This window comes from Panthera tigris, chromosome E3, assembly GCF_018350195.1.
Source record: "Panthera tigris isolate Pti1 chromosome E3, P.tigris_Pti1_mat1.1, whole genome shotgun sequence".
NCBI lineage: Eukaryota > Metazoa > Chordata > Mammalia > Carnivora > Felidae > Panthera > Panthera tigris.
In genome coordinates, this window is record NC_056675.1 from 16,100,650 (window position 1) to 16,124,065 (window position 23,416).

Consider the following 23,416-nt stretch of genomic DNA (forward strand, 5'->3'; position numbering starts at 1 on the left):
GTCTGAGATACACAATCACAAGAGGTTTTACTGACCTCACAACATCCAGTGACACCATGGGAGCAGGTTCTTTTCTAGGGACATATGTTTAGAGGCATATGGGAGTCCTGATCTGATTAACAATAGAAAGGGAAGGTTCCGGTATTTGTCTGTCTGGAGTATCATTTACTTTGTGACTCGCACAATACAGTTCTGTCTGGTAAATAATTCGGCTCCCCTAGACCCTTTTAAGGCTGACATTGTGCTTTAAAGAGCCTGGTTACTGCATTCTATGTACAGTTAGCAGAAATTAGGTTCCTTCAGAGGCATGTGAAACACTACAAATGAGGTGAATGAAAGAAGTATTTTCCTTCTACAGCAATTTGCCTGGAAAACAAAGAGAAATGGGGAAATTCTGCCTTGAGAAAACAATGTTGGATCCCTGAATCAAACATTGATTTAAAATTTTTAACAAAGTGCCTTTCAGAGCACTCTGGCCCAATTGTTTGAGTACTGGGCCCTATACAGTTAATATCTGACCTCTAAGAGAAACATCCAGCTCTTGGCCACAATCAATAAGTTGGGCCCCTTCTCCAGGAGACAGTGGCACCCCTCCTCTGAGGTTAGAGTCCTCTCCTGGCCTGGTGAGAGATGCCTGCCACAGAGGAATGGAAGAGGGGTAGGAGGTCATTCCTGAGGCTGAAGTTTAAGAGTCTGGAGTTTGGCTGTGTCTGGAACGTGGCCAGGGAGTGACACGGGCACCATGGGGCTCTTCTCTTTGGCTCTGCATAGCTGTTCACAACTCCCCAGGCAGTCGGCCTGCACTGGATGCACAACGGAAGCCAAGGTTGTCTGAGGCTGAATCTGGAGTGTTGCCCATCCTGGCACCAGAGAAGAGGAGAAAGAATGGACATTTGTTGAAAAGGGGCCTGGAGTCTTACTCCACTTTCCTGCTCTACCTCCTAGGGCCTGCTGTGGTCCAGGGTACGGGAGGACATAGTCTAGAAAGAAGCCTGGGGTGAGGGCGCTCCTGAGGCAATGGGGAGAAGGGCCCTGGGACAGGGTGGAGGAAGTGTGAGTGAATAGCCCTGAGAATCTGCTCTGGAAGGCAGGAAGGGCAATGACTAGTAACTTTAGCTGCTGGTGGTTTAGAATAACTCAGTCAAAACAAACAAAAAGTCCTGTCAGTAAGAAGCAAAATGTTGTAGTGCCAGTGAGTACTTCATACTTTTTAATGAACTTTCACATATGCTCCTTCATTTGCCATTTCTCAATAGCTCTGGAAGGGAGGGTCTGTTCACCATTTTAGAGACCCAGCAGATACTAGAAAGATGTAAATATCCTGCCCAGAGCCAACTACTGCTTCATGGGCACAAGAGATTCAGTGGCAAACCCAGCTTCCTGGTTCCCAGGCTAGTATCTTCTCCATTACTTTGTCCTAAAAAAAGGAGGTGAGAGAAAGTCTTGGGCCTCAATGTGTCAAAGAAACGTCTGCAAACCTGACTTCCCGAGGCCACAGAAACTGTGGTCTCTTTTTAATCCTTATGGAACCCGGAATGGGAGGAATCACAGGGAGATCAATCAAAATAAATGTACAGATGAGAGTGTAGAGACAGTCCCAGCAGGAGACTCAGGTGCTAGCACTAATCATCTGTGTGAAATGAGCAGGTCCCAGCACCTCCCTGAGCCTAATTTTCCTTGACGGTAAAACAAAATGGTTACAGAAAACGACTCTTCATGTGCTTTCCAGTTTGAAGGGTCAATATTTCCATGACCCCAGGCCATAACCTATTTATGTGGCCATTCTACCCCGTCTCCGCACACCCAGTTAGGAGGACAAGAACAGAAAGAAAACCTTATGGTTTGGGACACAAAGTCTTTCTGGGTGCTAAGAGCTGGCAAGAAAAGGCACAAGTCGCCCTGGGCTCTTTTGCTTCTCATGGCAAGTGCTGCTTGTTCTCTTTTCTGTGCCCAACTCTGGGTGCAGACGGAGGTGTGGAAGCAGTGCCAACACCAGCTCTGGCGCTGTCTGTGCTCTGGGAGACCAGGACCTGACCCTCAGCCCCCAGATCCCAGGCTTCTTACCTGGTGGTGACCCGGGCCCGGTGGTTGGCGGAGCCATCAGCTGTGTCGATCCAGGATGCCCCCCGGAGGACACGCATGTCCTGGTCAGTGGCCGGGTATGGTGATGCCGTCCACTCCCACACGTTGCCCATGAGGTCATAGAGCCCTACAGCACAGCAGGGTGGGGGTCAGTCCCAGGCTGGCTAGTATCCGCCCCCCCCCCCGCCCCCACTTATGAAGTCTTTAGGGGAGGAAATGCTTCTCTGGTGGTGTTTCTTTCTGCCTCATTGATCAACAGAATGATCCCACCAAACAATTTGTGAGTGTTGACAGCAATGTGATAGGAAATCTTACCATAGTTATTCTGTGGGGGGAAAGCATTCACTGGGGAGACTCCATGGAAGCCATCCTCAGCTTTGTCACCCTTGGGGAACTTTCCCTGAGAAGGAGAAATTTAGACTAAAGTATTTACCATCCTGTTCCAAGGCAGGTGTCCCTGTCTACCCAGAGGAAAACCAAGGTCACTTGCTGTGTCATCTGGGGTGAGGTGAGGGGTATGGGGCAGTGTTCTGAGATACCCATCCTGAGCTCCCAAACTAGTCACCTCATGTCTTCCACCATCACCTCCTGGCTGGATTAGGACAGGTATGCTTTCCCCTGTGCCCACAGGGGTCTAGAACAAGCCTACCCCACTCCCACTTTCTCCACTCTCAGCAGCTCCCACTCCTCTGCCTTGGACCCCATGCACTTCGGTGCCTTGGGAAGAAAGGCTCTCCTCCCCTCCTCTGTGGTCAGCACCACCTGCCATCTGCAGAACAACCAATGCCCACCCTGTGCTCTCCTGTAACACCTCTTCCCCTTCTACCACCAACAGGTGTAACTCTCCCTCGTCTGCCCTGACTCTATCCTCATCTGTTCTTACCACCAAAATTCCTGAAAAAAAGGACCCTATATTTGCTGATGCGATGTGTCCAATGTGTTCATTCTTCTCATTAAAACTGGAATTCATCTTCCACTAGTCTATGGAAGCTGCTCTTACTAAAGGGGAGATAGAAGGGGCAATAGCTACTACGTGCTAGGGCTGCTACATTTATCGCTTTTAATTTAATACTTACAAGGTTGTGAGGCAAGTATTTTCTCCCTTTAAAAAACTGGCAACTGAGGCTCAAAATGGCTAACTTATCAAAGATTACAGTGAAGAAGTCAGATCTGTCTTTTTGCAAAGCTCTGATCCAAAGATCATCTAAGATCAGTTTATCCCTCAGGTCCTTTTTAATGCTACCCCCTGAAACGCTGACGCTGTACCACCTCACTCTACAGAGTCTCCCTGGGAGATGACATTCTTGCCCAAGATGTATGCTGATGACTCCCAAACCACTTGCTCTGACCCAGACCTCTGTCCTAAGTTCCAGACTCATATTTTTGACTCTTAGCATATAAATGACCCAAAGGCACCTTAAACTAAGCTGATCCTACAGTGATCAAGTTCTAGCCCTCTGACCCCAAATGCATATCATCTATTCTGGATAATGGTACACCATCATCCTGTTGCCCAAGCTTAGATTCATGCTCGAACCCAACTCTCTTTCACCTCTCCACATCTGATTAATTACCAAACCCTGTCTATCTTCTCAGGCACGCCTCTTCCATTTGGCTTCCTCTCCATCCTGCTGCTACTTAATTCACATGCTCAAAATCCCCTGCGCCATTGCCACAGCCTCAAATTCAGAGAACCACCCCCCGCCCCCGCACTGCCACCATTGCAGCTGTACTTCATTGGGTCCTGCGCAAATTAGCAACTAGCATACTCCCTAAATCAAAGATGCTTTTAGTCCCCTCTGTTGACTCCCCACTGCCTACAGGGTAAGATATACCCGTATCTTGGCACACCTGGTCCTTCATAATCTGCTTACAACCCACTGCCTACATCATCTCCTACACCCCCCATTTCACTGTGCTCCAGCCTCTCTGAATTTGTCCCATCTCTGAACACACAGTACCCTTTCCTAATACAATGCTTGCACTCATGTTGTTCCTTCAGCTGATAATGCCCTTTCCTACACTTTTCACTTGGCAAATTCCAATCTCCATCAGGTTCAATGTCATCTTCTCTGTGAAGTCACCCCCAGCTCTCTCAGGCAGTCATTTACTCCTGCAACTCTTCAGTATGTAGCCCTACCACACTGTCTTTTGCTTTACCAGTTTAGTAGTTTATCAATCCCATTAGAACACAAAGCCCTCTGAGTCCCACAGCCCAATGTGCCGCCTAGCCTACAGCAGGTTTCGATCAAGGCTTTGAGAAGGGAGAGGGGTGAGGAATGTATGTCTTACCTGCCATAGGTTGGTGCGGTTTGGCTGGAACTGGTTTCCCCATGGGTAAACCTGACCTGCCAAGAGAGCAAGGAGATAGCAGGGGTGGGAGAGGTGAAGGGTTGTGGAACAAGGGAAAGACAGAAATAGTGAGGGAACCAAAAGGAAGTCAGAAGGTGATGAGAAAAGAAGAGAGAGATTACTTTTATTTCCCAGGCCTGTCCCTTCCCCTCACTGTACTGCACTCAGAGCCCCTGGCCTCCTGATCTGCTCCAGGACAGTGCAATCCCAATTGTGGTCCTGACTCATGCCAGTCTGTAAACTAACTGTTACTGGATCATGTCCAGATTAAGTACAGAAACTGGGGGTAAGAATGAAGAAACTTGTCAACTAGACTTAAATTGGATAAACAAACAAGCAACCTTATTATTCACATTAATAATTTTGACTACTGGGATAGCTGGTGTTCATTCAAAGAGTAGCAGAGGTGTTGAACACGGGGAGTTGCTGCTTCCTGCTCCTAACTTTTTGTTTAGTTGGGATTGCAGAACAACAGAGTTATGACCAAATAGTGATTCTTTAGTCCCTTTACACCTATGGAAAAGGCAGTCTAGGTAGTGCTTTTCTTTCCCCCTTGCTATGGTGTTCTGATCATTTACTGAAATGTAACATGTCTGGGTGCAATCTCCAAAAATGACAAATTTTCTGTCTGTTCCTTCATTCCATTTTTCCAGTTAGTAATTTTTATGGCATTGTACATTAGTATGGGTGTGAGATGGATGAGAATTGAAAACAGAACAACCGACCCTTTGCCACACAGTTTAGAAGACTGCTCTCGGGGGTATGGACCCTTCCCACCCTTCAAAGCCCCCCATGCAGGGCAGTATGGGAGAAGAATAAAGGGGAGTCGCGCTGCCGACTCTATACCCGTCAAGCCCCCTCGGGCAGCAAACTCCCACTCTTCCTCGGTGGGCAGCCGTTTCCCCCGCCAAGCACAGTAGGCACGAGCGTCATTCCAGCTCACGTGTACCACTGGGAGCTCCAGTCTCTCTCGGATGCCAGAGCCAGGACCTGCAGGCTGACAGCCAGGATGAAGTGAGACAGACTTCTGGGAGCTCATGGAAGTCTGAGGAAGGCTAGGCTTAAGGTGCCTGAGTTCAGCTTTTACCACTAGATGGAGCAAGGAAGTTAGAGGAGACAGCCTGGTGAGCGCGGAGAGGCCCAGAGTCAGAAAGGGAAAAGTGGGGTGGGCGATGGGAAAAAAGATCAGGGCACAGGAAATAGGGTTGCTTGGCTGTGTCCTCAAAATTTATGGTCATCCGTTTTGATTCCATATTTCTAGATGGGCAAGGGGTCTAGGGAAGCCAGGCCTCCAGAATAAGAGTCAACAGGGGCAGAAAACAAGGCAGAGGAACCAACCCTTACCTGTCTCCAGAATGCCCTTTCCACTGGAAGCCACCAGAGAACAGACTGCAAAAAAAGGAAAAGGCATGACTGCAAGATGCTCTGACCCAGCAAGGTCACCTTCCTGACTGACACACAGGAGGCAGAGCAGACACTTTAGGCTGAGACTCGGGTGGTCCAAGTGGGGCTGTTTCTGGAACCTTTAAAGCAGGACATCTCATGACCGTTATTGGAGGGGATGTTGAGATGTTCTCTTGTCAGTTCATGGAGTAACTTGAACCCTACATGTGACCAGATCACCAGACTTTTTACAAAGTCTCTCTATGCAGAAACCAGCACAAGGTTAACGTCTCGGGAGTGTGTGTTCATCTGACTCTTCCAGGGAGGATCTCTCTTGCTTCCTCCCTGCCTGCGGCTCTCAGGGGTGATTCTTTCTTGTGGTCCAGGTGACCCCATAACCCACAGGATTCTCTGTCCAGGGCCCACTCCTTCAGCTGAAAGCCCAGGTTCTCTCACCTCCATCTGATGGGCCACTTTGTTTCTAAGCTCATCCGAGACAAAGTCCTCAAAGACAAAACTCCATCCAAACTTCTCAGCCTCTGTCCGGTACTTTTTTTCCCTGACGAACTCCCTGAAAAGAGATATTTCACTTGGTTAAGCTGCTACAGTTCCAGGTCCCACTGTCACCCCCTCCTGTTCCAGAAAACCTCATATATCCTTCACCTTTAAGTCACACATCACAGAGTTTCCATCAACAACAAGGAATTGACATTGAAGTCTGAGTAGGAGATTTTCCTTTAAAATCTGTTGCTGTATGTGTAATTCATGTAGAGTAAAATTCACTCTTTTTAGTGCAGTTTTGTGAGTTTTGACAAAACTTATAGTCATTATCACAATCAAGATACAGAGCAAATCTATCAACCACCTCCAAAAATTCCCTCATTGCCTCTGCAACCATTGCTGTTTTTTGTCCCTAGTTTTGCCTTTCCCAGAATATAAATTCACATACATCGAATCATACAGTATGTAGCTTTAGAGTCTGGCTTCTTCCATTTAGCATAATGCTTCGTTGCCAGTATTAGTTTGTTCCTCTGTTTACAGAGTACCATTTTATTGTGTGGAGGTTCTGTATTTTGCTTATCCATTCACCACTTGCGGGTCATTTGGGTTATCTCCAGCTTTTGGAGATTATGAATAAAACAGCTGAGAAGATTTAAGGGTGGGGAACAGGTCTGTTTTCTGAAAGGTCTTCATCACATCCCCACTCTCACAACAATCATGAGAGGGAGGCAGAACGTGATTATCTCCATCTAACAAATGAAAAAAAAACCGGAATCAAATAAGAATGATGTACTGAAATTTTAGAATGGATTTTCACACAGTTTGGTATGGTTTAGCAAATTTTAGCACGTAAAATTTCCAGCGTAAGATGGATTGTTTTCACTGGGCTAATAGTACCCCATCTGTGCCAGCCCTCTGACATGAGGAGACATTGTTCACCCATCAAAGGGGCATTGAGAATGGAGGAGGTGATCACATGTGGTAGCAACAGCTATTCACCAACCTCAGAGCATCTGAGTAGTTTGGAAATCTTTCACCAGAGAGGCAGAGACAAATCATGGGGGTTCTAAGCAAAGTTTAGGGGCTTGCTGGAGGTCTATCATAAAATAGGTCATTAAAAATAACAAATAAATAAATAAATAAATAAATAAATAAAAATAGGTCATAATTTGAAATATAAAAGAACACACACTGTTCATCTATCTAGCTAGCTATTTCTGGTTGTCATGATGTGGTGCAAACCTGATCAAAAGTGATTTCTCCTTCAATTTTAATAACTTTTCTGTTTAAAAATACTTTTAAAAAGCACATATAAGCATAGAGTGCTGGTTGGCTCAGTCAGTTAAGCGTCTGACTCTTGGTTTCGGCTCAAGTCATGATCTTACAGTTCGTGAGTTCGAATCCTGCACCGGCTGTATGCAGCCTGCTTGGAACTGTCTCTCTCCCCGCCTTTCTCTTCTTCTCCCTTGCACTCATTCTCTCTCTCACTCTCAAAATAAATAAATACTTAACAAAAAAGCACATATGTGTAATGCACATTGTATTATAGAAAAATGAGAAAGCACAAGTATATGAAAAGAAAAAAAACTGAAATCATCCATTATCAGACCAACTAAGATATATATATATATATCCCTTACATAGTGTTCCCTGTCCTGCCACCCCCCCCCGCCCCGGAAGGATTTTTAAATACCTTTAATAAGGTGCTTCCCTGGAATTATTTTCATTTGGAAGTCACAAAAACATGGGCAAAATCTGTAAACTAACACAATGCTGCATCTCCCAGTTCTTTTTTTTTTTTTTAATTTTTTTAATGTTTATCTATGTTTGAGAGACAGAGAGAGACAGAGCGTGAGCGGGTGAGGGGCAGAGAGAGAGGGAGACACAGAATCCAAAGCAGGCTCCAGGCTCCAAGCTGTCAGCACAGAGTCCAACGCGGGGCTCAAACTCACGAACTGTGAGACCATGACCTGAGCGAAGTCGGACACGTAACCGACTGAGCCACCCAGGTGCCACAAATACACCAATAATTCTTACGCTTACTCTGTCTCCTGAGTAAATTTTTCCCTGTAAATTTTTATCTTAAAGAGTTTTAAGGCCACAATGCAACACATAAGTCATTTCCCACATTTGCTTTGTCTTCCTGTTCCCTCCTCTTCCTTTTCCCACTCCTCCCTCTCTATATTCTCCCTGTATCATTTGAAGGTAAGTTACAGGTATCACCTGGATCATTCCCCACTTTAGCCTTTGCAAAACATACCACCTTGAGGAAAGTGAGGCAGCTCAACGAGGCTTCCTAGACTGAGTTGGAATCACAATGCTTGTCCTAAAACAATGCCAGTTCCATAAGTAAATATAAAGGATATTTAAAGACTCCCAGCTACCATGACCCTTCTCCCAATCCCTTTTCCCTGTGGAAGAGGTTTTTGTTAAGTGTTTGACTTCTGCCCCTATTTCCCAGTGTTATATCCAGTGTAATGGAAAATCCACTGGCTCAAGGGTCAGAGGGTTTGAGTTCCAGGTCCAGCTCTGCCATAAACAGAGTCTCCAGACTTCAGATTCTTCACCTGAAAAATGGAGACAGCACTTATCCCATATTACTATTGCAAAGATGATATGTAATAGTGAACAAGCTAGTTTCCTTTTAGCTATCAGGAACGAAAATCAGAAAGAGCCTTTACCGCTCCTAGAATACCTGATGTACCTGAAATCTTTGTTGGTGACAGGAAATACATCAATGGCAAAGGGTTTTACTGTCACCTCCCGGACAGGCCCTTCACCATCTCTGCCATCTGGTGAATTTGTTCCCATCTGGAATCTCCCACCTGGTAGCTGGACCATGCTGGTAGCCTGCCCATTCCCTGCAGAGAAAAAGGAGCATCATCAGTAATACATGAATATATATAAAACAAGTGACAATATTTGGATCATACGTAATATTCATAATGATGTAATGAAAAAAAAGGCGGCTTAGAAATTTGGCTTTAAATTTTTGTTCTGCCACTTAATTTGTTGGGTGACCTTACGCAAATAAGTCAGTCTGAGTTTTGGTTTCTTCACCTACAAGATGGAGATAACATCTAGCTATTTCATAGGTGTGGCTGTATAAATTAAAATTAACATGTGTGAAACGTTGTGAGTGCATTCTAATTATTCAACAAATGTTTATTTTCTTTCTTACTGCTCTATTTCTGTACACAACTCTTTGTCCCAGCTAGGTAAATCTAGACACTATACCCTGAAATACATCTAGCACCTCTCTACCCACACTTCTGCTCAAGTTGTTTCTCTGCCTCTTCCTCCCCATTTCTGAATGATTTTCACTATTATATCATATGCTCCAGAAAGAAAAGGACTACACTTATTTTGCCAGTGTATTCCTGGCATCTAGCACAAGAGCACGATAATTAGCAAATAACTGAATGAGGTCCTTCATAGCTACTGTTTGAACACCTCAGAAAATCAGAATTAAAGGTATCTTTATTGTTTATTTTTTTAACTTTTGTTGTTGTTGTTGTTGAGAGACTGAGAGCACGAGTGGGGGAAGGGCAGAGAGAGAGGGAGGCACAGAATCTAAAGCAGGCTCCAGGCTCTCAGCTGTCAGCACAGAGTCCAATACGGGGCTCGAACCCATGATCTGACTGAGCCACCCAGGCGCCTCAAAAGGATCTTTAATTCAACCCCCTTATTTAACAGGAAAAAACCAAGACCCAAAAAAGAGAAACCACTTAAAGAACTAGTTAGCAGGGACAGCACTAGATCCAGGTCTCCTTACTTCCAGGTCAGCACTATTTCCAACCTGCTACACTTGTCTTCACACTTTGGGGTGTTATGTTTCTGCCTAAGGATGTCTAAGTATTATAAGTTCCTCAATGGCCGAGTCTACCATTTTTCATGTTTCTGTCTTTAGCCTTCTTATTCTCATTCTGACACACACTGATGATTTCATCTACTTCAAGGGAGAAAAAATTTTACAGGGAAATCTCAGATTAAAAGGGAATTAAGAAACAACATATAACTGCAATGTATGAACTCTGACATTAACTCAGTAAGTAAACCATAACAAACACAGTAGATGAATTTGAACACTAACTGTATGTTTAAGGATAGTAATGACAACTGTTAGTTTTTTAAGGTAGAGAAAGAGTATGGTGGGTTTTTTTCATGACTTCTTGTCTTTTCGGCTATTCATGCTGTGTATTTACAAATAAAATTGTGTCGTGTCTGGACTCACTTCAAAAAGGCCCCAGGGAAGGAGAAAGTGATATACCAAAATAGCAAGATTAGTTATAAACTGGCGCCTGTTTTTAAGCTGGGTTACCGGTTCATAGGAGGAGGTGTTTTTATATTCTTTTACACTATGTTCGAAAGATTCCAAAATAAATTAAAAGTGAAAAAGCAGTTTGATAGGATATGAGCATTAACCATCTTGCCAAGTTGGCTGCCTCTGGCTGCTCCAAGCCCATCCCGGAAGCGGGCGGAGGGGCCGCGGTCTCTTTCCCGACCTGGCAGGGCACCCACCCCTTCCCTGATGTTTCCTGGGGCACACAGGGTCAGGGGACAGGCCAGCACACTGACCTAGCTCGAGCCACGGGCCAGACAGGAGCAGCGGCAGAATCAGCAGCGGTGGCGAGGGGCCCATGCCGGTAACAGGAGCAGCACGCCGCACCGTAAAGCCCTTCTGCGCCTGCGCCCTGCGTGCACCGCTTCGGCCACCGTATCGCTGGCAACGCCTCCTTAGCGTTTCCCTTACAAGCCCCTTTGGTCAAAAGGGCTTGGTTAGTCCCAGGCTGTGGCTGGGTATAGAACTTGTGGAGCCAGAGAAGAGATTAGTGTCCAGGGGCCCTGGCGTTCCACAAGCTCCTCCATTACACTGTGAACAGAACATTTCCACGGATTTTCTACCCATTTATATTCAAATTCCTTTTGGGCCCTGGAATACCATTTCAAGATCACAGAAAAGGTTTCAATTTAATATTTATTGCACACCGTGGGCAACTGCCAAGTCCTCAAAAACACAAAGCTTTGCAGCACACAACTTCACTCTCAAGGGCTGTGAATGAGATCTACCAACTATAAAAACAATTTTGTGGAAGCGGGTGGGAGAGAACAGTAACTTGGGTGAAAGATGACACTACAGAGTTTGGAATGGTTGGGCAGGTCCTCCAGCATAAGCACAGGTACAGATGGGGGTGTAAAAATATGGTCCACGTGAAAATCTCCTTTCCCTTAGCCCCCATGCCTTTAAGGGTGTTTTTCCGTCTCCTCTATTTCTAGTTTTCTCTCTTCATACTTTCAGTTTATTTATATATAATGATCAACTCCCTTGCCTCTACTTCACCCATCTTTCTGCCCAGTACAACTTTCCTGGGGAGCATTTTAGCAAAAGTACTTAAAAGCATTAAAAGTCCAAACAAATGATTCCAACAGTTTTACTCAGGAATTAATACTAAAGAAACAGGGATGCTTTCAAAATCTTAAGTTACTTTAAGTATTATTTATATTTGCATAAAAACCTACAAGCCTGACAGTGGAGAACTAGTGGATATATTAAAATACATCCATTAGAAGAAATTATTAAACCATTAAATTTGCTTTTCAAGGAACATTTAATAACAAGGTAGGTAACATACTTGTCTAACATGGTACTTTTAGATCATGGAAGCTAAAGCAAAACATCCTGTTCATTGGGTGAAAACAGCCTGCTTAATGGTGTACACTGCAGTGACATTTAAAAAAATACTGTAATTATAATTTCAGAACTTCAAAATTTGAGTGTCAGTGTTCTCTTTTTCGTATGGGAAAGGAAAATGCTTTTGAAAATCATTTGAAGCTTGGACGAAAATTCCATGGCTATATTCTTAGGATCACTCTGTAGTCTTCATGATACAGATGACACAAGGGAAGCTTCAATTCAACCTTTTAGAGAAGACATTCCAGCTCGCATGATCTCATCAACCAGGAGAATGTTGGTGGCAATCACAGTGCTGAAAGGGGAAGGAAAAATCAGATGGCTCAGATGTGACATATGAACCCCAAACTGTGCAAATTATATCCAATTAACTTTCTCCTTTCCCCTCAAAAACAGAGAAGGCTAGTTTAGTTTTTATACTTTCAGCTGATTACATTTTTATGAAAACAAAAACAAAAAACCCCACGTAATTAAACATACCAAGTAAGAGTATGAGGATTCTCTAAAGGTTATTTTAGTTTTGGTGGTCTCAAACTTACCAGGAGTGAAGAAGCTGTTTCTTTACACAATAGTTATCCCATATGCCTACTTCAGCAGCTACCATTGGCTCACCTGTAAAGTAACCCAGTATTCTTAAAATCACACACAGAAAGTTGGAAGATCAGAATGCAAAGAAAACAGAGTATTTTGTGATTTGCTCATCACTGATTATTCTCATTATCCAAAGTTCCTCAATTAGTCCAATTTTGCTCCAAACTACGATCTCTACTCAGAAGACATCCAGTAATAGTAATGCGCTATTTGGTTACCAAATGTTTGAACATCTCTATTTTTCCAGATGCATTCTTGTTTGTTCATATTAAAGTAGAGCACTTGAACTGGCCAAAATGGGCCTACCATTTCCCTCATTCCAGAAACCCTTTCTACTAATGTGAATGTATGATGCTGTTGACAGTAACAGGTCTTACAAATACTGCAGGATTCTGTTATCTTTCTTCCACTCTACTTTTCTCCAACATTCTTTTGTTTCCATTTTTTATCCTCCCTGATTTTACCTCACCTGAATCTAGTTCTCCCCCTACAAATAGCTGTGTTCTCTTACCTGTGTTCAAGTCCACACCTACAAGTTGACCTGATTCCGAATGTTCTGCTTGAACTTTAACTAGTGTTTCTTGAAGGTCAAAACCAGAATTCTGAGCAAGAACCTAAACAAACAAATTTAATCCTTTAAAAGACAGAACCCTAAGAAGTGATAAGAACCATAATTCCAATTAGTAAAAACAAAACAAAAAAAAACCCCTTAAGATAGACCAGTATTTATGTTCATATCAGAGAATAACTAAATAGAACATTTGTTACTAACCAACTCATTAACCCACCCCAAGCCCAGCAATACACTGGTCATAAATTATATCCCTAAAATAGCATACAAGAGAAAACAAAAGAGCAAGCTTGTATTCTAGTATAACTCCTACACTGCAAACTCTTAAAACAGTTTATCTCCTGCCATCTGAAACTTCAGTTATTCAACTCCCTTCCACAGGAACCAAATACATTTGGATAAGAGATACCTGGCTCTAGTTATGTTAGGGAGAAAATGAATAAAACTTGTTCACTCAAAGTCTACATTATAAAAATGCCATTATCAAAAAGCTTTCATCAGCTAAATCATTTTGATGTAGTTAAGAAAACTGTTAAAGTATTCATACCTTGGGAATAATGAGCAATGCATCAGCAAATGCTTGCACTCCAAGCTGGGCCCTGCCCTTTACACTGGGCTTATATTTAATCAAGGCTTCTGCCATTGCCACTTCCACTGCACCAGCACCTGGAACTACACAGCCTGTTGGGGGCGGGGGGACGGAGAGAAATGCTAAGTTGCAGAGAAAACAAAACTGTAGAATCATTTTTAAGAAAATTAAAACACACACAAAAGCCATCCATTTCTTGAGAATTTGGCATAACCACCACAGTGTTAATACTGCACTTGAAAGCAATACAAGCAACACATCAAATAGCAAAATGGCCCAATTTAACTAGTACTTGGAAGCTCTTGCAAGGTCTTAGAAGTAGTTCATTTATTTGTATCCACTTTTAATCATGATATGCTATAAAAAAGCCTCGCATACCATCACAGGCATTTTAAAGGGAAGACTTTACTTTTGCATGGTGTCTGGCTGTGTAAATTACTGATAAAAAGAACACAGTATTCAGCCATGCCTTTCACACTAGCAAAAGAATATACAATAAGGATCTTACCATCATCAATAGCATTTTTAACAGCCCTCAAGCCATCTCTTATTGCATCTTTGATTTGAGTGAGTGTGTGCTTATTTGGTCCTTTGACCAATAATGTGACAGAGCGAGGGTTGTTACATTTCTCAATAAAGGTGAATTTCTCTTCTCCCTATGTGAAAAAGATATTTTCAAAAACAGGATATGGTTATACAAAGAATGAAGAGGGGTTTATGGAAGAATAAGTAGTTTATTAATAAGAAAACAACATACCAATCACATTAAAGCAAATAAACTACTTCATATAAAAGAAATGTGACTTTTCCCATCAATGGCTTATCATTACTATACATAAGCATCAAAATGTATGTAAACAAATCAAAAATATGATTCTGGGTTTGAATGAATTCATGAACGAAACATCATTGTATTATCATCTTCAGAAAGAAAATACACTCACCAATGTATATTCATAGACAAGTCCTGCATGTCCCAAACAATCAGGATTTAGGTCATCAAAAGAATTTAGAGCTACTCCACCACAAGCAAGAGTCAGCCTGAAATATTGGAAGTGTTTTAAGGGAGACCTGTAAGTGGCTTTGTTATGTTTGAAGAGATTAATAATTTTTAGGAAGCGATCTTTCAGAATTACATACTGAAATTAGATATTCTGAAATGTATTTTAACTCAAGCCTTTCCATTCACCACCAACCAGCTAAAAACCAGTCTTTTCTCCTAACTCATCATTTAAACCAGGCTTTCAAAGTTAGGAAATACTCCTTTGATAAGAAATCTAAAGGCGAACAAGAGCTCTTTATTGTGGTGAGCTCTGAGGAAAAAGTAGTTCTTTGAAACCCCTTGATACTGTCTCTCGACATGGTTACATACATACACATTTCATGGTTTAAAATTAAAACAAGCATATACCAAAGTTCACAGCAGCATTATTCACAACAGCATTATTCACAACAGGACATTTGAGGAAGAAACTCAAATGTCCACTGATAAATGTATAAATAAAATGTGATATATTCATACAATGGAGTATTGTTCATCCTTGAAAGGGAAATGAGATTCTAACATATGCTATACAACATGGATGAACTTTGAAACTATCATGCTAAGTGAAGAAGCCAGACACAAAAGGACAAATACTGCATGATTCCCTTACAGGAGGTACTGAATTTAGAGACAAAGTAGAATAGTATTTACCAGGAGTGGGAGAAACAAAGTTATTATTTAATGAGTAGAATTTCAGTTTGGGAAGATGGAAAAGTTCTAGAGATGAATGATGTAATGGCTGCATGATAACATGAATGCAATTTAATGCCACTGGATTATAATTAGAAAAAATGAGTAAAATGTTAAGTTTTATATTATGTGTATTTTATCACAATAAAAAAAGGAAAAATGTAATTACAGGAGAAAAAGCAATCCCAGTTAACTTGCAAAATAAATAAAATTTACATCACCAAGATAATCTGGTATCTGTACCTTTCCATATTTCTCCTTTTAGCCCTCCGCAGAGCTACTATGCCTTCTTTTGCAAGAGCATCTAAGGAAAAGGGGTCAATTCCCTGTGGCAAAAACAAGTTAGTTTTAATAGAAGTCACCTTAAAAATAACAATGAATGATACAGGCTCATTTATAAAGTAAAACTTCATTCTCACCTTTTGATTAATAACCACGAATCCTTTATCTGAATCACCACAGACTTTCTTTTTAAGTTCTATTATTTTTTTAACTCTATCTTCAATGAATTTTCTTTCAGCTTTTACAAGCTTCTCTCTCTCTTCTGCACTCTTGTAAAAAAAGCCAGAATTCACTTCTCTATTTAAAAAAAAGTTGGGGGTGGGGGGGAGGGAAATGTTTATTTTTTAAGAAGATAAACCAGCCGAAGAAATTGGGTTAGTCTTGAGATTTAACAAATAGTTAACTCCAGTCCTTATCCCTGGAATGTTTTCAGAAGTTATTTTCTATAATTCACCCAAACCCAACTGAGGCATTAGTATCCTTAGAGTAATCTCACAAGTGACTTGCCCAAAATACAAGCTGCTCCACCTCTCCACTCCATTTGTAAGGGGCTATAGACTCACGTTTTTTCATATTCTAATGACACATTGCACGTGAGGATGTATGCATCTTCTACTCTTTTCTTCATATCAGGATGCCGCGCCCCATGGTCTAAAACAAGACCTCTGATTAAGCTGTTAAAATACATATAGTTATTGATTTCTAAATGATACATAACATATATTAATGAAATTCAAACACTAAATTGAGACTGTATTGATAATTTTCACACAACTTTAGGAGTTTTTGAACAAGACTTTTGGGTGAAACCAGGCAGGTTCAATTATGAAAAAACAATATCCAGAACATAACAGACACGACCCATTCAAACAAAAGTAACAACCCTTATCTTGTACAGGAAACTGCAGAGAAATAGTTGCAAATGGCTGGCTATCAAATTGTGATTACCTCCTTTAAAACATATTTCTCTTAAAGTTTGTTTATTCATTTTGAGAGAGAGGAGAGTGATCATAACCTGAACCGAAACTAAGAGTTGAATGCTGAGCCACCCAGGTGCCCCTAAAAATATTTTTTAACTTGGTCATTGAAATATATATTTTAAATTCCCCACCAGTCTATTATGCTTTGTATCCCACAATTCAATAAATCACTGATGTAGCTCACTTTTCAGAATCACTCTGACTATAAACACATCATACCAGTAACTTCAAGAGGAAACACTACTGAGCAAACTAAATATTCACCTAGGAATACACACAGGAATTCAGAGACAAAAAAAAAAAAAAAAAAAAAAAAGTCAAAACAGATGTACTGTAAAAAGTGCCTGTAAATTTGGAAACATACCATAAGGATTTCATAGCATCCTACCACGTACCTTGTATCAGTTTCAGATTTATGTTTCATCTCCATAATCTCAACCATGAAGAGGTCAATAGGTTCATCTTGTTTTTTAATGGCCAAAATCGAATCCACCACAGCCTACAATAGGAGCATAACCATTAGATGAATTTGATTTGCAGAAGTCCAGACACTTATGCTGCTTGTTCTTCAGAGAAGTGTAGTTTCTTTAAAATCTCTGAACTGATCTAAGCCCTTCTCTATGAGCTAACAGAATACATTATTTGTAAAGGATTGAAGTCATTTACATTCCTGACATCTCAATTTATAATTAGGTAAAGAATCACTGACATCCCCACTATTTTATTAAAAATGTTGACGACACAAGTTTTTTTCATAATAAAATTTCCATTTTATAAACCTTTAATGGAAACTCTGATTATATCTTTATAACCTGGTCAGGTATACTATTATTTGATTTTCTCATTTTACATTTTAGGAACACACATCAGCTACTCTCACTACCACAAAAAGGAAACTACTTATTTCACATGGTATAACACTGTGAATGTTTTTTTCTTTTTTAATGTAAAAAAAAAATTTTTTTTTTTTTGCCCGGGGGGGTGGGTGAGTGAAAGAAGAGCGGTGGGGTGGAGAGAGAATCCCAAGCAGCCTCCCACTGTCGATGCACGGCTCCATCTTACAACCATGAGATCATAACCCGAGCCAAAATCTAGAGTTGGGACACTCAACGGACTGAGGCACCCAGGAGCCCTGACACGGTGAAGGTTTCAGATAGCATCCTGTAACCGAAACCAGGAAGTATATCAAGGGTCTTCAACACAGGTGTACTGTACCAAATGCCACATTTAACATACCTCTGTTAAGACATCAGCAAGCTCAGCATGCACTTTAGTACGTAGAGATGTTCTGGCCACATCTATAAGTGTTTCTCTGTCCATTTCTTTGCTTACTTTGACTTGTTCCAAAAACTGAAGTGCCTTTTCTTTTGCAGCTTCAAATCCTTCTGTTATTATTCTGGGATGAAGACCCTACAAACATATAATCATATAACCATCATCTCTAACACTGGAGTTCTTCAATTAGATGACAAAGTAAATGTTTAAACGAATATTCTGGACCATTTATATGCTTTAATACAATAAAATGTGCTGACCTTCTGAATACATTTAAAAGGATAGATAGTCCTTTCAATGCAGAGGAAAAGAACAGACATTGCTGTAGCACAGAGTCAAAACCAAGGGAACTATAAAGCACACTTGGGTTTTCACTGTGCAAACCACAAGGAATAACGCCCCAAACTCAAAACTGTGCTCAGGGGGACCATTTATTCACATCTTTTACGAACAAAAACAGGGAGACCAAGGGTCTGATTTTCCTCTCTTCCCAGGAATTTCTTGGCATTAGATCACTACTATGGTTTGCTTTAACTTTCAAACTACTCAGGACTAAAAAAAAGTTGTGAATTCTTATTTAAATTTACATTTTAGTTGGCTTTTTCTTTATAAATATGCCTAGTCCTGAATATCCGGTTTCTAGATCTCAACTACCAATCTATGTTATAGACATATATAAATCATATGCAATGCCACTTGATTAAAAAAAAAAAAAAAAAAAAAAAAAAAAAAAAATCCTGCAGGCCAAGGAAGGTTCTTTAATCTGTCCAGGATCACAATAAACTTGTATAAGACCAGGCTCTGGTTCCAAGATTTAAGCCCCCTGCTCTTTACATTCTACTATACTGCCTCAGCTACTATTAACACATAAATTTATATAAATAAAATTTATATAAATAAAATTCAGATTATTTCATGTTTACATAACTATCACAGAAACACAAGAATCATGTATACTTCAGAAATGTAGAGATCCGCCTGTTTCAGTAGTTCTCCAATGATTAGGACATTGGAAGTGGTACCATCACCAGTTATGTCATCCTGGGCTGTTGCTACTTTGGCTATTAAGGAGGCTGTTGGGTGTTGAATTTGCTGGAAGTAGAAAAAGAAGAAAATTACTTAAATTCAAACAGTCCAAATAAATATACCTTAAAATATCTGAAGGGACTCCTTTAAGAGCATCTATTTGCATAAATTGCCCAAATGTTCAGCTACATGTGGCGCTGATTTAAAACTCGCCATTAATTATTTTACACATCAATTTATGGTAATAAAAACATTCACATATAGATTTGAGTGGATTATCTCCACTTTACTGATGAGGAAATGTGAGGCTTAGTTAAGGTTTATTGAAGGTGTGAGTTACAAGTAAGATATAATTTCAAATCCATGCATGCTTCTTTATGACAAATCTAGGACTCTTGTGACAATAAACCAGGTTCCTTCTTTTTTCTTTTTTAATACATATTTTTTACGTTTGTTTATTTTTGAGAGAGACAGAATGCGAACAGGGGAGGGGCAGAAAGAGAAGGACACATAATCCACCGCAGGCTCCGCTCTGAGCTGTCAGCACAGAGCCCTATGTGGGGCTCAAATCCATGAACTGTGAGATCATGACCTGAGCCAAAGGTGGACACTTAACCAACTGAGCCATCCAGGCGCCCCTAAACCAGGTTCCTTCTAAAATTAAACCCCAGCAGCCTCCAGTTCAGTTGGAACGGAACAAATAATTAAAAAGAAAAAAAGTTTCTTTAGCAAAGATCATCGGTGAATGCTACATCACCGAAGAAAGGTTTTGGGAGAACAGGATATTCATTATGTCTCCAACATCACCCACAAATTCTTAATTACAAAAGATCCAAACAATGCTCCTGTACTGCTTTTGATTTTTAAATCTCCTATTCTCCACTAACCTAGTGCAGCCTTTTGTCTCTGGGGACACTGACAGTTTGTCTGCTAGCACAGGTCACCACTTAGCCAACTAAAAACAAACTAAAACTAACCTTCTAGGTTAGCTAATCCTTACTGAAGATGTTTACAAATATCTGCAAACTGAAGGCATGGTACACTAATATCAAAACCCTAAATTTTATTCTGAATTCAAAATACAGGCAAGTCATTTCCTTTCTTGGATTTTAAGTGCCAGGTTTTGGAAACTTAGGGAAGAGTAAAACAATTGCTCCTCTCAACAGTCTTATATTCTTGGGACAGTGAGACTTAAAAACGGTAAAGCAAAGAGTTTTGTCTCCCCTTCAGCTGGAGGTGGAGATGGACCAGACAGAAACTGCGGTTTTATAAAGAGAAAAAATAGCATATGAATAATAATAATAATGATAATAATAATAATAAAGTATAGCCGTGTTATCACATTTTGCACCTACCTGGGTCAACCGCTTAGTTTTCCAAATTTTAATAAATTTTAGTAACTACAATCCTTTAACCAAGGACTTACATGGCAAGAGTAGGGATTCAAAAATAAGTTATCAGACTCCCCAGGGTTCCTCCTGGCACTGTACTGTCAGTACTGTTACCGATAATAATCCTTTTCTACTTCCTCCAGACCCGCTGAGGGCTAATAGTGATTTCTCCTATTTTGAAAATGAACATTAAAAATCCTCTTGCAAATTACACGTAATACGGAAAACCAAGACATTTTTGACCTAGTATAGCAGTCTCTCACCATTTCATGAAGCAGCACATTGCCATCTTTAGTAAGCTTGATGTCTCCAGCACCAGAAACAAGCCTGTTCAATGGGCAGAAATGAACCACAGTGTGACTTTTTCAACGGACACCAAATTAAGAGTCCCATTCAAATCCGGCTTTACCCAGAACCTAGGGAGCTGGGGCCACGCGGCTGGTTCTCTCTACCCAGCAATAGGAATGATGCAGTGCCCACCCCCTCCCTTCAGAGAAACAGTCGGCCGAACCCTTAGGGTTGCTGGAGCCCAGGGCGCGGGGGAGCGCCGCGCACGCGGGCAGCTTTGTTCTCCGCAGAGACAGCATCGATTACAAGAGGAAACGGCCGGGGCAGGAAACAGGCGCGACCCGGGAGTATGCGGGTAAGTAGGGCCGTAGCCGCGAGCAGAGGCCCGGGGGCGGCGAGCTCAAGGCCGTGGCCCCCGCCGCCATGCCCGCGACGGCGCGAGGTGCGTGGTGTCCGCCCTACCCTACCCGCCGGCCCCGCCTTACATCTTCATGGTGCCTTTAGGCCCCAAGTTGGTCCTCAGCACGTCCTGCAGTCCCCGGGCCGCGCTGATGTTGACCGCCAGCGCCGCCTGGGCTCTGGCTACCTCGGCCTTGGGGTTCAGGGTCTTCACGGCCGCCATAGCTAACCACCACAGGAAGAGGAGGAGACCCGGCGTGCGGAGTGCCTAAAGCCGGCTCAGTGTGGCCTGGAGGCGCTACCCGGGTCTTCTGGAAAAGTCGGGCGCGCCCGGACCGTCCCCAGCGTGCCCGCGCTGCTGCCATTGGGCCGCGAGTCGGCCAGCGCCGCTCATTGGCTCGCGGCGCCTGCGGTTCCGCCCCTCGCGGCCGGGCCCCGGCGCCATTGCTCACGAGAAGACCCTGTTCCCGGGCAGAAAGGGCTCGCAGCGTTCCGGTTTCGCCGCCGTCTTGGCCCAGCTTGGCCGTCCCGGGACCTGAGGACAGAGGCGGGGTGGGGCGCGCGGCCGCTCTGGCGCCAGGCTGGGCCTGTGGGCGGCGCGCCACCCGGCATGATTGCAGTGTGGGCCGCTCTTTCCTGGAGGTCTCTGGCCGCCGGTGTAGGGTGGGCTTCTCCCTCCCCCACTCGCGCGGTTTGCCCTGCTTCCACCCCTTGCTTCTCTGCTCCCCGTCACTAGCGTTTTCTTGACTTGATACTGTGTGCCTGTAGGGCTTCTAGGTGCTGTGGCGATGCAGAAGCGAATCCGATAAGGGCCCTCGCCCAATGTTTTAAGCCTAGAGAAGATGAGATAGAATGCAAGGTGGAAAATGCTCGATGCCTTTTTACCAAGCTGCAGGATTGGTGCCATGCGAGAAGCATGTCAGTCCACCCTTTGGGCTCCGGACACTGCTGAGGCCTCAGGCTCGCAAGGCAGGTTTTAAAACTTAAACTTGATGGAGTAGTGAGTCGTGTACGTTCTTTGAGAGGACTCCTTTTTAAGACAAAAAAAACCCTGAAACATTTCTGCCCATTGTTTTCTAGTATCCAGTACCCCCCCCCCCATATTAGGTATTCAGTAATGCCTTGTGTTTCATTTTTATAAGTAGTAACGAAACTTGTTAGAACTCAGAGGTGCCAAAGGGTATCTGGTGAAAAGTATGCCCTCCTCCCTCTAGTTCAACTTGCTTTATAGACAAGCACAATTACCATTATATACTCTGAATTTCCGAGAGGTTTTCTGAACTTACAAATTCATATGCATATAAATATAAGCATTTTCCCCACACAAAATGGCAATTTATAATACACACTGTTGGTGTATATTATACTTAAAGTATCTTGGTGATGGTACCATGGCAATACGTATAGGGATTCCTCGTTGTTAGCAGCTGAATCATATTCTTTGTAAGAGTGACAACATCAACTAGCCATCTACTGTTTGATATTTAGGTTGTTCCCAGTCTTCTGCTACTGAAGCTGCAGTGAGTATCCTGGTATATAATGCTTTTAAGTGGGTTTGTATATTTGAGAATCATAAAAGCATATATATAAATTTGGGTAATAGCATTACACAGGAGACTTGTGTTTACTTGCATGCAGATTTATTTAACCAGTGTTGGAGATGTGCGGGGAGACATAAGCAGAGCTGAAGATTGTGTAATTTCAGGCATGTGCTTGTAGGTAGGGAAAGGGAGTGGGTCTCCTGAGATAAAATTGAAGGGGGCACCAAACACTCAGTAATTGAGATCAACAGTATTTTAATGCGGTATTTTTAAAGTCACTATGAATGCAAGAAATCCACAATGAAGAAATACTGGAATCTTAATTAGGCATCTCCACTAACATCATACCAGGCCTTAGACAAAGTCTCAGCAAAACAGAAGAATCCACATGATCTCTGTAGAGGGAATCTATTTGTACGTGTCATTCTTCTAGTCTCCGTTACCACACTTTCAGACAATTATTTTCATTATATGATACAAAAGAGAACTTTAATATTTTTTTATTTTTAATGTTTATTCATTTTTGAGAGAGAGGATCTGAATTGGGTTCTGTGCTGACAGCAGAGATCCTCCTAGAATAGGAGAACTTTAGAATGTCTGGAGAATTTCAAACAAGAGGTCATGTTGTGGGAGCAGATCCATTTCAATACTTCATGGAAGAAATGTCAACAGATGTTTAGCTATTTGATACAGGAGGGATTTCAATAAAGAATAAAATTTTAAGGAAAGAACTCTAGT

At 42.1% G+C, this 23,416-nt stretch overlaps 3 protein-coding genes, 1 long non-coding RNA gene and 2 other non-coding genes across 9 annotated transcripts in view; 2 read left to right on the forward strand and 4 right to left on the reverse strand.

Moving 5' to 3' along the window:
• Positions 1–676: 676 nt before the first annotated feature.
• On the reverse strand, positions 677–10,975 carry SUMF2 (sulfatase modifying factor 2). The gene is made up of 9 exons (XM_007079095.3): positions 10,897–10,975; positions 9,023–9,179; positions 6,274–6,388; positions 5,779–5,823; positions 5,281–5,431; positions 4,375–4,430; positions 2,398–2,482; positions 2,065–2,209; positions 677–860 (listed from the first exon to the last, which is right to left on the reverse strand). Exons 1-9 carry the CDS (start codon positions 10,958–10,960, stop codon positions 776–778), a joined length of 903 nt encoding a protein of 300 aa, XP_007079157.1. The 5' UTR covers positions 10,961–10,975; the 3' UTR covers positions 677–775.
• Positions 2,261–3,056, forward strand: LOC122234626. Its single transcript, XR_006212469.1, has 3 exons — positions 2,261–2,362; positions 2,530–2,688; positions 2,918–3,056. It is a non-coding gene; the product is annotated as an uncharacterized LOC122234626 (long non-coding RNA).
• Positions 10,976–11,734: 759 nt separating the features above from the next.
• CCT6A (chaperonin containing TCP1 subunit 6A) lies at positions 11,735–21,480 on the reverse strand. Its single transcript, XM_042971298.1, has 14 exons — positions 21,224–21,480; positions 20,714–20,777; positions 18,991–19,125; positions 17,995–18,168; positions 17,154–17,257; positions 16,342–16,452; positions 15,916–16,075; positions 15,740–15,822; positions 14,706–14,802; positions 14,270–14,417; positions 13,720–13,853; positions 13,113–13,215; positions 12,550–12,622; positions 11,735–12,305 (listed from the first exon to the last, which is right to left on the reverse strand). The coding sequence occupies exons 1-14, from the start codon at positions 21,358–21,360 to the stop codon at positions 12,233–12,235; spliced, it is 1,596 nt and encodes a 531-aa protein (XP_042827232.1). The 5' UTR covers positions 21,361–21,480; the 3' UTR covers positions 11,735–12,232.
• Positions 14,091–14,230, reverse strand: LOC122234799. The gene has a single exon (XR_006212750.1). It is a non-coding gene; the product is annotated as a small nucleolar RNA SNORA15 (small nucleolar RNA).
• Positions 18,282–18,415, reverse strand: LOC122234800. Its single transcript, XR_006212751.1, has one exon. It is a non-coding gene; the product is annotated as a small nucleolar RNA SNORA22 (small nucleolar RNA).
• PSPH (phosphoserine phosphatase) overlaps positions 20,996–23,416 on the forward strand; it is a 55,277-nt gene continuing 52,856 nt past the window's right edge. For 2 of the 4 annotated variants that reach the window (XM_015536169.2, XM_042971300.1), the window contains exon 1: positions 20,997–21,093. The gene's annotated coding sequence lies outside the window, so the exon portion shown is untranslated. Of the gene's footprint in view, positions 21,094–23,416 lie in introns of all 4 variants that reach the window. The other 2 variants (XM_042971301.1, XM_042971299.1) reach the window with 2 other exon arrangements.

Bases quoted from the DNA above. Each gene is read 5' to 3' on its own strand.
- SUMF2 (XM_007079095.3), bottom strand. From the start codon at position 10,960: ATGGGCCCCTCGCCACCGCTGCTGATTCTGCCGCTGCTCCTGTCTGGC. The intron at 9,180-10,896 runs GTCAGTGTGCTG...TTTTCTCTGCAG, and splicing joins TGGCCCGTGGCTCGAGCTAG to GGAATGGGCAGGCTACCAGC. The intron at 4,431-5,280 runs GTATAGAGTCGG...CTCTCTTGGCAG, and splicing joins TGCCCGAGGGGGCTTGACGG to GTCAGGTTTACCCATGGGGA.
- CCT6A (XM_042971298.1), bottom strand. From the start codon at position 21,360: ATGGCGGCCGTGAAGACCCTGAACCCCAAGGCCGAGGTAGCCAGAGCC. The intron at 13,854-14,269 runs GTAAGATCCTTA...CGCCCCCAACAG, and splicing joins TAAAAATGCTATTGATGATG to GCTGTGTAGTTCCAGGTGCT. The intron at 12,623-13,112 runs GTAAGAGAACAC...GTTACTTTACAG, and splicing joins AGGTGTGGACTTGAACACAG to GTGAGCCAATGGTAGCTGCT.